Source organism: Tripterygium wilfordii, chromosome 12 (genome assembly GCF_013401445.1).
Source record: "Tripterygium wilfordii isolate XIE 37 chromosome 12, ASM1340144v1, whole genome shotgun sequence".
Lineage (NCBI taxonomy): Eukaryota > Viridiplantae > Streptophyta > Magnoliopsida > Celastrales > Celastraceae > Tripterygium > Tripterygium wilfordii.
The window spans coordinates 9,127,413-9,144,856 of record NC_052243.1 but is presented as its reverse complement, the minus strand read 5'-3'; the positions used below and the strand labels follow the sequence as shown (position 1 = coordinate 9,144,856).

The 17,444-nt window shown below is 43.8% G+C and overlaps 1 protein-coding gene across 1 annotated transcript; it reads right to left on the bottom strand.

The window, feature by feature from the left end:
- Positions 1 to 15,612: 15,612 nt before the first annotated feature.
- LOC120010530 lies at positions 15,613 to 16,470 on the bottom strand. Its single transcript, XM_038861319.1, has one exon. The coding sequence runs from the start codon at positions 16,468 to 16,470 to the stop codon at positions 15,613 to 15,615; it is 858 nt and encodes a 285-aa protein (XP_038717247.1).
- Between the last annotated feature and the right edge of the window lie 974 nt (positions 16,471 to 17,444).

The window sequence follows — 17,444 nt, the reverse complement described above, 5'->3', positions numbered from 1 at the left end:
AGATTTTGGTGTTCTTGGCTGTAAAGGAGCTGAAAGAAATTAAATGGCGCTAAAAGGCATGATGGAGCCAAAGAGATTGTAGTGTTCTTAACTCTAGGAGGGCTAAAAGAAATTAAATGGCGTTAAAAGGCATTAGTGGAGGCCAGGGAGATTTTGTTTAGCATTAAAGGTATGTCGGATTTGATGGAAATCAGATGTAAACAGTAAATCGATGGGAAGATCAGACAAAAAGAGAATGAAAGATACAAGAATAAGGGTAACATGGCAGATTGAAGATAGGATGGAATCAAAAGATGCAGTCTTCTCACGAGGGATAATGGCAGGATGATAGGGGTGATGCTGCTGACGACAATTAACCGAAGTCGAATCTTCAAAATGAAAAAAATAAAATTTCTCTTCATACATTCATACACTCATGGATATTTTCTTGCATAAAGTTCACACAAACATTTGGCCAAGCCGGGAATGGCCTCGTGATCCCGTGCCATTTATTTTTCTACACCAACATTTGGCCAAGCCGGGAATGGCCTCGTGATCCCGTGCCCTTTATTTTTCTGCACAAACATTTGGCCAAGCCGGGAATGGCCTCGTGATCCCGTGCCCTTTATTTTTCTGCACCAACATTTGGCCAAGCCGGGAATGGCCTCGTGATCCCGTGCCCTTTATTTTTCTGCACAAACATTTGGCCAAGCCGGGAATGGCCTCGTGATCCCGTGCCCTTTATTTTTCTGCACCAACATTTGGCCAAGCCGGGAATGGCCTCGTGATCCCGTGCCATTTATTTTTCTGCACCAACATTTGGCCAAGCCGGGAATGGCCTCGTGATCCCGTGCCCTTTATTTTTCTGCACAAACATTTGGCCAAGCCGGGAATGGCCTCGTGATCCCGTGCCCTTTATTTTTCTGCACCAACATTTGGCCAAGCCGGGAATGGCCTCGTGATCCTGTGCCCTTTATTTTTCTGCACAAACATTTGGCCAAGCCGGGAATGGCCTCGTGATCCCGTGCCCTTTATTTTTCTGCACCAACATTTGGCCAAGCCGGGAATGGCCTCGTGATCCCGTGCCCTTTATTTTTCTGCACAAACATTTGGCCAAGCCGGGAATGGCCTCGTGATCCCCTGCCCTTTATTTTTCTGCACCAACATTTGGCCAAGCCGGGAATGGCCTCGTGATCCCGTGCCCCTTTATTTTCTTGCACAAACATTTGGCCAAGCCGGGAATGGCCTTGTGATCCCGTGCCCTTTATTTTCTGGCAGAAGCAGTTGGCTAAGCTGGGAATGGCCATAGTGATCCTGTGCATTTTTAATTCCCGTACGAAATTTGGTTGACTACGCCTTTGTTTGCCCTTTATTTCATAAAGGACATACAAAGGGGGGCAGCTGTAGTAACCGGATTTCGTCCGATCCAAAAAAGAAAAAAATAGAAAAAAGAACACAAAAAATGCAAAAGCTCATTTCTTTGACCTATAAGCCCATAGATATTCATAATCCCTTTCTTGGATCCTTAAATACTCAAATCTTGACCCATTAAGATCAAATCTTAGAAAATATCTAAAAATAAGAGAATTGTTTTAAAAATGTCACATCTTTTTATTGTTTTTGCTAGAAGAATGGAAAAGTAAAAAAGAAAAAGCCAAGAAATAAGGAAAGTGGGGGAACAAAGAGAGAAAGGTGTGGCACAAATTGAGGAAAGAAAAGGAATAAAAAGAAGGAGACAAAGAGAGAAAGGTGGCACAAATTAGGGAAAGAAAAAGAATAAAAAGAAGGAGACAAAGAGGAAAGGAGACTTTGGTTTTTGGGGAAGAAAAAAAAAAGAAGAGAAAGAAGAAAGGAGGAGATTTGGAGAGAGCAACCGAGCAAAAGAAGAGAAGAAAGGAGGAGACTTTGGCTTTTGGTGAAGCAAAACAAAAAAAGAAGAGAGGAAGAGGGGGAAGAGGAAGAAGAGAAGGAGAGAAGGAGAGAGGGGGAAAACCGATTCTTTGGATTTTTTTGGTAGAAGCTTCATACCCCTCATATCTTTCACTCAAATATTACTCTATTGACACTTGTTTTCAATGTTTGATTCATTTTTAGCATCCTCGGATGTTGACTAAGAATAGACATGGTGTTTCTTGCATTCACCTTGGACATATGTGATGCTTGGGAGTGTTTTCGATACTAATATGTTGAGCCCCTTCTCTTTGCATTTTTTTTTTCCTTCTATTTCTTGTTGGAAAAGCGGGAGAGACCATATTTGGATTTGATTTTCTTGGTTTGGATATGTGTGAATCTCGTAATGTGGTCTTGACTCGATTTAAATCTTGATTTACATTTGAGTATTCTATTTTTCCCTCTCTTTATGTTTGTTTTGTTGGACGAGGCTCGGGCTTGGATATTATTTGGACGAGTTGATGGAGGCTTGAGCAATTTCAAGATTTTGTTTGGTTTATTGCGATATTTGGCCGCCATATTGTGTAATTTATCTTATTCATGTCGACTTGTATAATTTCGACATTTATTATTTGGATTATTTGTACAAGTGTGGATTATGAATATATAAGTTTAAAATTGAATATAGGTCATTTCAATTAAGGAAATCATAAGTTGATTCCCTTTATTTGAATTATGGACCTTATTTGATTTCATTTATGAATTTGCCATAAGTTGGCAATAATAGATTAAGTTGATAGATGACACTTTTCCAAATAATCATTTATACCATAAGTTGGTATTTAAAATTAAACCTACCAAAAGTTGGTAGGGCATTTTATTAAATAAGTCATAAGTTGGTATCTAAAATTAAAACTCTCAAAAGTTGGTAGGACATTTTATCATTCACACCATAAGTTGGTGTTTAAAATTAAACCTATCAAAAGTTGGTGGGACATTTTATCATTAACACCATAAGTTGGTGTTTAAAATTAAACCTACCAAAAGATTGGTAGGACATTTTATCATTAACATCATAAGTTGGTGTTTAAAATTAAACCTATCAAAAGTTGGTGGCACATTTTATCATTAACACCATAAGTTGGTGTTTAAAATTAAACCTACCAAAAGTTGGTGGGACATTTTATCATTAACACCATAAGTTGGTGTTTAAAATTAAACCTACGAAAAGTTGATAGGACATTTTATCATTAACACCATAAATTGGTGTTTAAAATTAAATCTACCAAAAGTTGGTAGTGTGTTTCCAAATGAACACTATCATAAGTTGATAAGTGTGTTGAAAGTAATAAATCAAACTTTAACAATTATACCTTGCAAAGAGCAAGTATCCATAAGATGGCCATGAAATTAATTAGGGTAACCGTTTTCAAACGGGAGTTGTGGGGTGCCTAATACCTTCCCCACACTCAATCGATCCCCGTACCCTTTTCTCTGGTTCGCAGGTCTTTACGGTGTCCAATTGCACCTTAAATCAATTGGTGGCGACTCTAAACATTTTTCATCCTCCAACGCCGGTCCGCGTCGTGACCCCGGTTGCGACACCCGTTAGGAGAAGAAGGAATCCATTTATCATTCCACACTGAAATTGTCGCCCCATTACCAACTCTCCAATGAAGACCTTTCATAAGAATTTCACGCCCAGCTAACATAGAAGACCACACAAAGGAAGGCGAATGACCCCTAGAAGCAGCAAGAAAAGAAGTGTGGGGGAAATATCTGGCTTTTAAAAGTCTGCTGCATAAGGATCCTGGGTCTTGGATAATTCTCCATCCTTGCTTTGCAAGCAGAGCAAGATTAAAAGCTTTCATGTCCCTGAGACCCAACCCTCCATCTGATTGATGATTACATATGGTTTTCCAACCCACCCATGCTAACTTTCGTTCTCCGTCTCGTTTACCCCACCAGAAATTCCTCGCCAATCTGTCTAACTCTTTGCATAAAGAATCAGGAAATTTATAAAGGCTCATGGCATTACAAGGGATAGCCTGAACTACAGCCTTGAGGAGGACACCACGGCCTGCCTGAGATAAAAACTTTTCCTTCCAGCCTGAGACTTTCCTCCACACTCGCTCCTTTATGTAACTAAACATTGCTTTTCGGGATCTAGTTACCAAGGCTGGAAGACCCAAGTATTTGGCATCTTCATGAAGGCCCAACATACGAAGCCGATAACGCAAAGCCAACTGATCATGAATGGAAATATTTTCGCTGAAGTGAACAGATGACTTCTCTAAATTGATACTTTGGCCGGAGATTCATTCATATAAAGCGAACAAATTCAGAACTTCATCCGCTTCAGAGAGATTGGCTTTACAGAAAAGTAAACTGTCATCCGCAAATAACAAATGAGAGATTGGAGGAGCACCACGACAAATGCTTATACCATGAAGGGCTCGAGAAGCCATAGCCCGGCGGACCAGATGAGAAAAACCCTCGGCACAGAGGAGAAAAAGGAAGGGAGAAAGAGGATCTCCCTGTCGAAGGCCTCTGGTCGGCTTAATAAGCCCATGAACCGAACCATTCAGCACCACTGAAAAGGAGACAGAAGTTATACATTTCATAATAGTCTCAATCCACTTAGGAGCAAATCCAGAAATTCTCATCATCGCCTCAAGAAACCTCCAATCTACTCTATCGTAGGCTTTGCTGAGATCCAACTTTAACGCCATAAAACCTTCCTTTCTTGATCCAATAAGGACACTCTTAAAAGTCTTATTACATAAAGTCCATATAGTTTGAACTAATATTCCAAGAAAGACAAAAAGTCAAATTATATGGTTTTATTGTCTAAAATACTCTTATCTTCATCCTCAAACATGGCACATGCCTCCTACACATGATTCATCTTGGATCTCCGTCGGAAGCTTTGTCTATGCTACCAGAAGCTTTGTTTCCGCCCCTCGTGGCTTATTTGAGAGTTTTATGACGTTTTTTAGTGATTTTTCAACCGGATTTTTGTTGAGTTCGAACTAAATTTACTCATACTTACCACGAGACTTGTAGATCTTGTTGTTTTCCTTCAATATGTCATCACATCATTATTTTCGGCAGTTTCTGTGGTGATTTTCATGGTTTTTTGTTTTGATGTGAGATCTATAGACTACAGATGATATGTTACCTGTCTCGATTAATTTGATATCTATCATAATGTTATCTGTTTTGTTAAAATGTTATCTGTCCTTAATAAAATGTAATCTGTTTGAAGTTTCAAAAGGACCAAAATCGATAACATATCATAACAGATCCAAAACAGATATAATATCTGCATATTCATATTCGATTTAGAAGAATATTGACAGATACAAAACATATATAATATTGACAGAGAAAAAATATATATAATATCATATATGAAACAGATATAATATCTTCAGATTTAGATCCGATTTCAGATGGAAAAAAAGAGTTCGAAAAAGCAATAAAACCTCAAAGGTGATGCGCCTTAGTCCGTGGAGTTGATTAGAGGTGTTGATGGTTGCCGGCGTTGGCCGGATCTAGCTCTTTTTCAAAATGGTGACTGTGATTTCACGAAGTTTTTTCGACGACTCAAGTGATTTTCTATTATTGGTGATGACTGGGCTTTGATCGGGCTGACCAAAAACTTCATTCCTGTAGTTCGTTCATCGAAAATGAAGGCCGGAAGACCAACTTCCGATATGGTGGCGCAAGGAAGAAGAAAGAGGAATAAGAAGAAAGGAGGAGGAGGAAGAAGGAGTGAGGGTATTTTGGTAAGTTGTTAGACTTTGTCCTTTTTTCTAAAGGTTTTTTTAGATTGTCCTTGTTGGAATACAACTTTTAAGTTTTGTTCTTATGGATAAAAACCCCAAAAAAGAATATATATCTAATAGAAATTTTGTGTTCAGTTGGGGCAGTCTGCGTAAGTTCATGGACTGAAATAACAGAAGGAAAAAAGTGTAGGATTGATAGTTCATCAAAAACGTTCTTCTTTTCGGTATCATGATTATATTTTTATAGTGTTTGGTCTTGTGGTTAGAGCTAATCATGGTTGGATTGGTCGAGAACTTAGTTTATTTTATGTACTTCTTTGTAGTAAGTTTTGAACTAGGTGAATTTGAACAGGTGTCCAAACATTGTCATATAAGGATGTTTCAATTTATTTAATAAAGTTCGTTTCCATTTTGAAATGATAGATAGAGTACTACGTTAATTATATTATTAGATTTTGAGTTCAGTTTAAGAGATATTTTTCAGCCTTGCGTGCTTATGGGGTTACCAATTACTATTTGGTGTTGGCCCGTCTTTGACTTTCGAGTTGGGGGCGTGACACTCTGAGCCAGCCAAGGTGATATCCCTCCTTATGAGAAATTGAGGGAGCTAATTAAGATATTTAATATCATGACAAGATGAAAAGCTTCTTTGTGTCTTCGTGATCTTTGTTGAAGGTTCTGCAACATTCTAGGTTTCCAGCTTGATGAAGTATCGAATCAATTGTGGGCTTTGTTTATTTCAAGGCTCACTTATTTTATTCTAGTCTTGGGCTTCATGGGGCCTGCTTTCTTCTAGATGGCTTTCTGGTTTAAAAGTCTAATATCATTTTTTTTAGTACAAGTACAAACACAATATACGACATACCACCAGATCAAGCCTATGAAAGTACAGGTGTCAACAAGCCCCACGCAGGAGGCACAAATCAAGCCCACGCAGGGGCAGATTATCAAGCCCACGTAGGGGCAGACTAAGCCCACACACTTCCTTGTAAATATTTGGAAAAGGTGAGACTAGAACCCATGACCTCAGTCAGGGACATGCAAAGTCATTGCCACTCAACCAATGGCTCATTTGCAAAGTCTAATATCATTACATTTACTTGGATTAGATAAATGATATTGTTTTTCTACTGGTTATTGCTTTTGATCGTTTGTTCTTGTCGGCTCTATGCGCTTGCTATTTATAGTTTTATATCCTGTAATTTTCTATCTGCTAACAAGTTGAATCAAGTTCAAACTTGTTTATGTTCTTCTCTGAACTCCTCTCTATTTCTTCTTCCTCTTCTACTCCTACCAATCGTCTTATTCTGACCTGCACAAGGCAAATATAGAAAATCAATTTATATCATCTCAGTATAGGCAAGCCAGGTCATACTTGTTTTTGTCAATCTATGTATACTGCCTAGATTATGTAGATACCCGAATCTACAATCGTTGAATAGTCAACGTAATTTATATGGAGGCCTTCTACAGTGGGATCCTGAGAAACAAAGTAAGGCTGAGATCAAAGAACTTGGGGCACCGGTGGGGTACTTGCCAAAGAACCTCCGATGCTCAAGTCAGTCAACTGAAACCAGGTTGGTCAAAGCATAGATATAAGAATCGTAAATGCAAATGCTGGTATGGAAAACGAAGGATGCAGGGTGCAAGAGAGCTCTGAATGAGTTGAAGGTTGAAGAAAGTGAGAGAGTCAAGAGTTTTAGTGTTCCCCCTCGCGTCCCCTGCTCCCGAGGGGGAGGGAGCCTTTTATAGTGGGGTAACCAGCCGACCAAGACTGACATACTGGTACTGTAGTATAGTTCGCAGGAAGATATGGGGAGGTGGTGTCGAGTGTCAGGACACACGGCCTATTTTGGTTGGTTGAAGTCAGGGTTGTATAGTGGTCAGGCAGCTCGGTGTCTGGAGGTGGCTACAGACCGTCTGATACAGCTTGCTAGGCTGTCTGATTTGTCGGGGCCAGGTTTGACAACGATCTCAGACGACCGTTACCTCAGGGGAGCGGAGGCACGATGGCAAATAGTGGTTTAGGTGCACGATCAACATGGTACGGGGTATATGCATGTACAAATATATGTAAATATGATGCAGGACGTGTACTTGAGGTGTGCATGGTCTCTGTCTCCTGATTATCAGTCGTGTTAGACGTCTCCGGCTGGGGCACTCCTTCATGGGCCGCCAAGGGCGCTAGATGTAGATGGGCTCGTACGTCCTTCATGACACACCTATTGAATGGTTAAGCATAAATTTGGCGTTGGCCGTCCTATATTGTGTTGACCGTATTCTAATGTGTTGACCGTCCTGTATTACGTTGACCGTCCGGTATTGCGTCGAGTCAAATGACGATTTTTGGCCACTACAGTTTGTCCCCCACTCTTGGAGTAAGACGAAGTCTGTCTACGAGAGTAGCTCGTTGTTGTTTCGATGGGGTTTGCCGAAGTGACGGTGTTAATTAACCTGGTTGTTTAAATGATCGCGTCAGACCCAATTGGGTCGCTCAAGTGGTCCTGTTGACTGACTTGGATTGCTCAAGTGGCCCTGTTGACCGACTTGGATTGCCCAAGTGGTCTTGTTCACCGACTTGGATTGCCCAAGTGACCGTGTTGACCGACTTGGATTGCTCAAGTGGTGCTGTTGACCGACTTGGATTGTTCAAGTGTTCAAGGTTTGGAGATAGTAATGGTATGCATTGAATGACATACGTTATGAAGGGATAGGCATTGAATGCATCGAGGGATCGTGTCTTGAAATTTGGGGGCGTTAGCGATGAGGTTGACTGACGTGGCAAGCTGAGATTCGTGGTTTGCTGAAAAGACGGGTTGGAAGAGATGAGGATTTCGTGGGACGTGATTGATGGGCACCGTTTCATGGAACGACGTGCCCCATCATGGAATTTGATTAAGACCGTTCTGCCCCTGGTTTCTTTAGTATAAATAGTGGGGTCCTCCTCATTTTTACTTCATTCGTTTTAACTTTCACCTTTCTAGAAAGAGAAGGAGAGCGTTTTTAGAAAGAGGAAGTGTATTTCCCTTGAATATTATCCAGCCGTAGTTTCCCTTGTTTTCTATGAAGACGAAGATGTTGGGGCGCAAGAAAAGTTCGTCCGTCAAAGTTCGTGCATCTCCGAAGGAGGGCGGTCAAGTTAAGGCGGGATCTACCGCCGAGGAAGTGGATATACTAGAGTCTCTAAGGATTCTTCCTTCAATCCTCAATCCTGGGTCGTTGGTGGACTCAGAGTTTCTATCGACTTTAAGATCAGCGGCTAAGATACCGGATATCATAAGGCTTCGAGTGCCCAAATCATACGAGAAGGTTGACACTGATTGTGGGATGGAGGTGTCTCTTTACGGGGTAATGTTCAGGATAGGTTTTAACTTCCCAGTTCCGCCGTTGTTGGGGGGGATTTTAAGTGAGTTAGGCATATCACTTGGTGAATTCATGTCGAATTCTCTGAGAGTGATTTTGGGCGTTCAACATCTGAGTAGGAAGTTCAGCATCGAATTCGACGTAGAAGATTTCCTCTCGATATATGGTTTCAAAGAGCACAAGGACGAGAAGGGGCAGTGCATGGTCGTCACGCGGAGGAACGTTCCTCCTATCATATTGGACTATACTTCAAATGATCACGATACTTGGAAGACTGAGTTCTTCTTTGCCCAAGGGGCGGCCATATTCGGTGCTGAGAGTTTCGTGATGCGTTGGGTAAAACCTTCAAGTAAGTACGTTCATTTCGCCGTTCAATGAATAATTTCTACAGTATCCGACTTACATTTTGTTCGTTCCGTAGTTCCAAAGGATCCGCCGAGGAAGAAGGGTCAAGAGGATCGTCCTACTCTGGCGGCCAAGAAGATGAGGGATCTTCCAGACCATGAGAGGAGTTTAAAGAATATCATGGCGGAGCTTGTGCCTGATGTTGAAAAGTTTCCCAAGATTGTTGGTAAGGGCCAAGTCGAAATTAAATATGCATTGCACATGTTTAGATTGTCCCTAAAAGCGCGTTGTCTTACAAGAGTCAAGAAGGCGTCTAAAGAAAGGGTGTTAAAGGCCAAAGCTATCGTCGATCGAGGGACGTCACCACCTGGGGCGACCAAGGCTGCTAAGCGAGTTTTGGGTGAACGGGCATCCAAGATAAACGAGGCGACCGAGAGGGAGACTTTGGTTGGGGAGGATGACATCTACTCGATGGAGAGTTCTGCGCTATGAATAACTGTTGTAGCGTTGGAGGCGTCGAAGCATCTTTCACAGAAGTCAAAGCAGAAATCTGACGTTGGTAGAGGCCAAGTGTTAACTTCTCCCAAGGTGTTTAAGCCGTTCTATTCATTCAAGGAGTTAGCAAAGATGGCTCGATCGGAGGAAAGGGCGAAGGAAAAAGAGAGAGATTCGTTTCCAGTTTATGAGGAGATTCCTATGGTTGAGGACGTCGAGGGCATGGCCGCGTGGGAGTCCAAGATGAGGGCAGAAGCAATGGTTAGTGAGGAGGAGGAAGCGGCAATGAAGCGGAACGAAGAAGTTTCGCTTGCCTCTGCACGGGGGTCGTAGGGGAGATAGACATTTCGACGAGCGGTCCTGAGTTAGAGATTACAGAAGCAGTTGCGGATGTGGACAAACAGGATGTTGATGAAGGGATTGTGCGGGCAATGGAGGAAGAGGAAGAAAAGAGAAGAAAGGAAAGTCGGACGAAGAAAGGGTTAGATAGGGGAGAGGGTATAGTGGAGGATCAAGAGAAGGAAGCAAGGAAGAAGCGGAAGCGGGGATCCGAGGGTTATGTTAGGGCGAGCAAGAGGGCTCGCATTTTCAGAAGAATAGAATGCTCGTTTCCTGCGCTGGCATCGGTCCACGATCATTCCCCGATGCTTCCTACTGACACACGCCGCCTTCTTTTTCCCAGAGATAGACAAATTTTTGAGCGAAAGGGTTTGGCTAGGGTGGTTCTTGAGTCAGTTCATGATTCCTTTAAGCTTCTGCAAAGTAGCCTCTTCGTCGAGGATGAAATAGTACGGTTGCGGGCTGAGCTAGGAAAGTCTAAGGAAGAGACAGAAGAATTAAGGATATCGGTTGACCAAGCCAATAGTCGCGCGGAAACAGCAGAGGCCACTCTCACTTCGATCGCCACAAGAGTTGCACTGGAAATGGAGAAGTTAAGAGCGGAGGTCGAGCGCGTTAGGGCGGACGAACAAAGCGCGAGGGTGAATGAAGCCAGGGTCGTAGAAGAATTGAAAATTGCTGATGAGCAAATCCTTGCTTTCAAAAAGTATATGTCTGAGATGGACGTTGTTCTAGAAGAGTACCAGGCGACGAAAGACTTAGCAGAGGAGATGCGGAAAAGGCTGACGAATCAGCTCTTGATTTTTGAAAGGGAGAGAATAGAAGTCTTAGCAAATGCTCAGCGCGCAGAATCTGATTTGGCGGCTCTTACAAGCAAAATGGCGAAGAAGACCAAGAAATGGCACAAGCGAAAGGCTAAATTTGACAGCAAACTTAAGGTGGCGGAGGCCGCTAAGTTGGCTGTTGAAGCTGACCATAATGAGAAGGTGAAGATTGTCGGGGGTGTGGCAGGTGCCTTGGCTCGTCTTGAAATGCTAAAGGATTATAGAGATGGACGGGAAGCAACTTGGGATTGACGGAGGAGATAGCTGATTGTATAAGGCCATTGGAGGCGGCGAAGGGCACAACGAGGAACCTGGAGAAGGTGCTGAAGGGGAAGAGGAAGAAGTTGGTGTAGACGAAGGCGACGAAGGTGAAGGCGATGAAGGTGCTGATGATGGCGGGGATGATGACGGCGATGAAGGAAATGCAGGTGGCCCTAGGGGTGATGAAAGAGTGGGTGGTCAAGGCAAGAGCGGAGTTGGGGATCGGAATGATCCTAAGTAAATTTGTACTTAGCAATACTTTGTGCCTTTGTACTTAGCAATACTTTGTGCCTTTGTACTTAGTAATTTTGATATATGACAATGGCTTTTGTTTATTTGATTGGCTCTCGATATCTATTACCAACCATTATGGTATCGATATTTTTCGGCGTTAGAATTGGGTTTTAATAAATGGCTTGTAAATATAACATATCTATAAATGAAGTGGAATTTAGTGATACTTAGCTTGGGTTACCGCTGCCAATTTCGTTGTGCGTCGTTATCTCGTATCTCCGTCATTTTCACGCCTGCGCTCAAAGAAAAAGGTGAGGCTGGTTGACGGCGAACCGTCGACCCTCCGACGCTCAAGTCAGTATGACGCTCAAAATGAAATTGGAATCGAAACATAAGTTCAAGAGTTTGAAGATAATATTGATGGGCGTCATAGTCTTTAAGTTTTGTTACTCTTGTGCCTGCGCTCAAAGAAGAAGGTGAGAGTCCGTCGACCCTTCGACGCTCAAGTCAGTATCGTGCTCAAAATGAAATTGGAATTGAAACACAAGTTCAAGAGTTTGAAGAGAATACTGATTGGCGCCATTGTCTTTGAGTTTTGTTATTCTCGTACCTGCGCTCAAAGAAAAAGGTGAGAGTTCACCGTCGACCCTCCGACGCTCAAGTCAGTATAACGCTCAAAATGGAATTGGAATTGGGATTGAAAAAATGAGTTAAGTTTGAGGAAGATAAGTGTATATGTACTATCACCCCTTTTTTTTTTCTTTTTTTTTAGAATTTAAGAGTGGTACAATTTCAGGTGGATGGCGTTCCAGCTATTGGGAATGTTTCGGTTGTCCTGGTCTTGAAGTTTATAGGCGCCGTGCCCTACAACTTTAGTAATCTGATATGGAACTTCCCAGTTTGGTCCCAATTTTCCGGCTCCAACTTCTTTTGTATTCTGAAACACTTTCCGAAGGACTCGATCCCCAACCTTGAACTCTCTGGTACGGACATGTTTGTTGAAGTGTTGGGCAACTCTGGTCTGATAGGCCGCCATTCTGGTGAGTGCAGATTCCCCTAATTCATCGATGGTGTCAACTTGGTCATTCAATTGTTCCCAGTTAGTTTCTTCGTTCGCCCATTGATATCTAGCGGAGGGTAATCCAGCTTCGACGGGAATGACTGCTTCAGAACCGTAAGCTAACGAGAATGGGGTTTCTCCTGTCGGTGTTCTAGCCGTTGTTCTATATGACCAAAGAACTCCACGCAGTTCCTCTGCCCAAGCTCCCTTTGCTTGTTCTAGTCTTTTCTTCAAAGTGTTGATCAAAGTTTTGTTGGAAGCTTCAGCCTGCCCGTTTGATTGAGGGTGACGAGGTGTGGAGAAGAACAACTTAATTTTGAAGTCGGTGCAGAACCTCTTGAAACCGTAACTGATAAATTGGGAGCCATTGTCGCATATTATTTCCTTTGGGACTTCGAACCTGCAAATTATGTTTTTCCAAATGAATTTCTTGACTTCCGTGTCTCTAACTCGTCTGAAGGCTTCGGCTTCTATCCATTTGGTGAAGTAATTAGTGAGTGCTAGGAAATATATGCATTGACCAGATGCCGCTGGAAGGTGCCCAACGATATCCATTCCCCATTTCATGAAAGGCTATGCAGATAAAGTAGGTGTGAGCTTTTCTGGCGGTTGATGCTGTATTTGAGCAAACTTTTGACATTTATTGCATTTTCGGGCATAATCGGTGGCGTCGGCTCTCATCGTCGACCAATAATAACCCGCCGAAAGTGCACGGTGAGTTAGGCTTCGACCGCCGGAATGATTCCCACATTCTCCTTCATGTAGCTCGGCCAACACGTATTGGGCTTGCCTCGGCGTCACGCACCTGAGTAATGGGCCAGAATAAGATAGTTTGTAGAGCAATCCTCCGAACAAGGTGAACCTCACGGCTTTCGATTGGAGGCGACGAGCTTCATTCCGGTCATCAGGCAAAATCCCTTCTTGTATGTACTTCGCGATGGATATCATCCAATCATCACCGTTTTCACTGACCACTTCGGATGGGACAGACTCGATCGTCATTGTCCCTCATGAGTTTAGTATTGTTTCCAAATAGACGACCATTTCAAGTATGTTACCGGGATTGGTTGGCACTCCGTTGTTTGAATCGAGGATCCTAACTTTGCGAGTGCGTCCGCGTGGGCATTGTTCACCCTCGGTATGAGTGTTAGCGAGAACTCGTCGAACTGCTTCTGTAGTTCCTTGACTGTCTCAAGGTAGCTTGCCATCTTTGGATCCTTCGCTTGGTAGGACCCTCGCAATTGACTGACGATCAGTTGAGAATCTGAGTGGACTGCCAGGTTCTTAATCTTCATGCCCTCTGCAAGCTGAAGGTCGGCGATCAAAGCTTCATACTCGGCTTCATTGTTCGTCGCTGTAAATCCACATCATACGGATCTTTGAATGATACTCCCTTCTGGTGATATCAAGACTAAGCCTAGCCCGCTACCTTTACATTGCTCGATCCATCTACGTAGAGGGTCCACTTTCCCAGGATTGGCATGGCGATGCAGAGCAACTCTTTTTCAGCTTCATCTTGGATGGGTGGAGTGAAATCGGCGACAAAGTCTGCCAATACCTGAGATTTGACTGTTGTGCGAGGATGATAAGTGATATCGTGCTCGCTTAATTCGACCGCCCACTTCGTTAATCGTCCGGACAGTTCAGGCTTGTGTCGTATATTTCTCATAGGGAACGTGGTCACTACCACGAAGCTGTGGCTTTAGAAGTACGGTCTCAGCTTCTGGCGGCTGTTACGAGGGCAAGCGCGAGCTTTTCTATCTGGCTGTATCTGGTCTGGGCGTCCAAGAGGCTTTTGCTCACATAATATACGGGAAGTTGCCTCAATTCCTCTTCTCTGACCAACACTGGGCTGACGGCTGTTTCGGACATTGCGAGATAAACATACAGCTGTTCGTTTTCTCTAGGCTTGGACAAAAGTGGCGGTGAAGTCAAGTGCTCTTTCAGCTGCTGCAGCGCTTTCTCGCACTCGGCAGTCCATGCGAAGTCATTGGTTTTGCGAAGCGTTGTAAAGAACTGATGGAATTTGTCAGATGACCTAGATACGAATCTGTTGAGCGCCGCCACTCTCCCCGTCAATTTCTGCACTTCTTTTACTCATTTTGGCGAAGGGAGGTCGAGGATTGCTCTGATTTGGTCGGGATTTGCTTCGATGCCTCGTTGACTTACGATATTGCCCAGGAACTTCCCAGCGGTTACCCCAAATGAGCACTTGGTGGGATTCAATTTCATGCCATATTTGATCAATAAGTCGAACGCCTGCTGCAAATGATGCAAGTGTTGCTCGGCGACCAATGATTTGACTAGCATGTCGTCGATGTATACTTCCATTGTATCTCCTAGTAATCCGACGAACATTTGGTTGGCAAGTCGTTGGTATGTCGCGCCAACATTTTTTAAACCGAAGGGCATCACCTTGTAACAAAAAATGCCCTTCTGTGACAAACGCGGTTTTTTCTTGATCATCGGGATGCATGAGGATCTGATTATATCCAGAGAAGGCATCCATGAAACTCAACAGTTCGTGGCCAGCCGTGGCGTCGACCATCATATCAATGTGAGGTAGGGGGAACGGATCTTTTGGGCAAGCTTTGTTGAGATCGGTAAAGTCTATGCCAACTCGCCATTTGCCATTCTTCTTCTTCACTACCACCACGTTTGCCAACCAATCGGGATAGTTCACTTCTTTGACGAAACCATTATCAATCAGGTGCTGAACTTCTTCGTTAATGATTCGATTTCTTTCAGGGGTGAACTTCCTCCGTTTCTGTTTGACCGGCAGGTGATCAGGGTCTACTCTTAAGCGGTACATGGCCACATTTGGGTCAACTACCGTCATATCCGCATGAGGCCAAGCGAAGTAATGTCAGTGCTGGGACAGAAAGGTAATCAATTTTTCTCGCAACTCGGGAGGCAAGCGTGCTCCAATTTGAACCTTCTGTTTGGGGAACTCAGGAGAGATCGAAACTTCGTCTAACTCCTCCATTTCGGGCGTGCTTTGCCCGTCGGAGTCGGACGATTGCTGTAATTGCTATAACTGCTCTTTCTTCTTTTTGAGGCCATTTTGGTAACATTCTCTAGAGGCCAATTGTTCATCGTAGATTTCTTTGATACCAGCGGCCGTTGGGAATTTGACAACTTGATGATAAGTTGACGGGACTGCTTTCATCTCATGAATCCACGGACGCCCAAGGATTATGTTAAATGGTGAGTGACAGTCAAGGACGAGAAACTTTGTTTGGCAATTGACCCCTCCGACATATACGGGCAATGCTATTTCGCCTTCGGTGAATTTTTGTTCTCCGCCAAACCCGATTAGGATCGTCGATCGTCGTACAACATGATTTTCATCAATGTTCATCTTTTTTAGGGTGCTCAACATCAAGACGTTCGCCGAACTGCCGTTGTCGATCAACACCCGCTTGATTATACAATTTGCTACCTGGATGGAGATGACAAGGGCATCGTGGTGTGGATCTAACAGATCGGTGGCTTCACTATCGGTAAACATGATCACCTGATCGGAAGGAGTCTTCGTCGGCCGCCCCTTCCTTGCATCTAGATTGATGGCGGCTCTTGCACTTCTTTTGGCAGCCGAGTGAGAAATTCCACTAATCTCCGAACCCCCAATGATGACTGCAATAGTTTCGGTGGGCTCAGGTATACCATCTTCTGCGGCCTTTTCCTTTCTTTTTACTAAAAGAGCCTTTCCTCTTTCGGTCAGCAAGTCGTGCAAATGGCCGCGATTGACCAAGTCATTTACTTCGTAAAGTAAGGCCTTGCATTCGGTGGTTTTGTGCCCATGGACTTGATGAAAGCCGCACCATTTGGTGGTGTCTTTTTCTCTTCCATCGGTGTTCTTCAAGGGCCACTTCACTTTCTCCCCCATTTTCTTGAGTACAAGTACCGTCTCGTCATGTGCAATGTTCAAGTTATATTCAGCGCATTTTCATAGTATTCTCGTCTATTGAATCCCCTGTTGAACTGTCAGGGGTGGGCAGTGTTTCCTGGCGGTGGAGGCGCTGGTTGGTCTTCTCTTCTGCCGCGCTTCTCTCTATCATTGCTCGGCGGGGTCGGTTGCCATCGGGCATCCTCTTCCCATCTGATTTGGATTGTTGCGCGGGCTAGAGCATCTTCCATGTTCTAACAATCATACTTGGCTATTTCTTCATACAATCCTCTGTCGACAAGTAATCCATTCTTGAAGGCTCTAAACGCGGTCTTAGGATTACATCGAGGAATTGAGACTCTCTCTTTGTTGAAACGGGCTACGAAGTCTCTGGTTGATTCCTCATGGCGTTGGACGACTCTGAACAAGTCTTCTGAACATTTTTGAATTTTCTTGCTACTGGAGAAGTGCACAAGGAAGGTGTCCACTAGCTGGGCGAACGAGGAGATGTTGCCGTTGGGGAGACTAATGTACCATTGAAGAGCTGGCCCGGTCAATGTTGACCCGAACCCTCTGCACATGCACGCCTCTCGTAGATCTAATGGTATCGAAGTGGCGAACATTTTCTGTTTGTAGTATGCCACGTGCTCCTCGGGATCTTCGGTTCCATCGTATAACTTCATAATTGGTGCGGTGAACCTTGGCGGAGCCTCCGTCATGGCAATCGAAGGAGAGAAAGGGGAGTCTGCAAAGCTACTTTGTGGCGTCTTTTCCAGCGGTGCCACCACTCCTGGGACTTTGTTCATCCTGGATTCTAGTGTGGCGAGCCTTTGCATCCATTCTTCAAGTGGTGCTCCCATACTTGAGGATTGGAAGAGGGTGGAATGTAGGAAAATGCTGGGAACAATGGCGGCGTTCGTGGCTAGTTATGACCCTCGGGTTGGGCGCCGGTCGTCGGACTGGGATGGCCACCG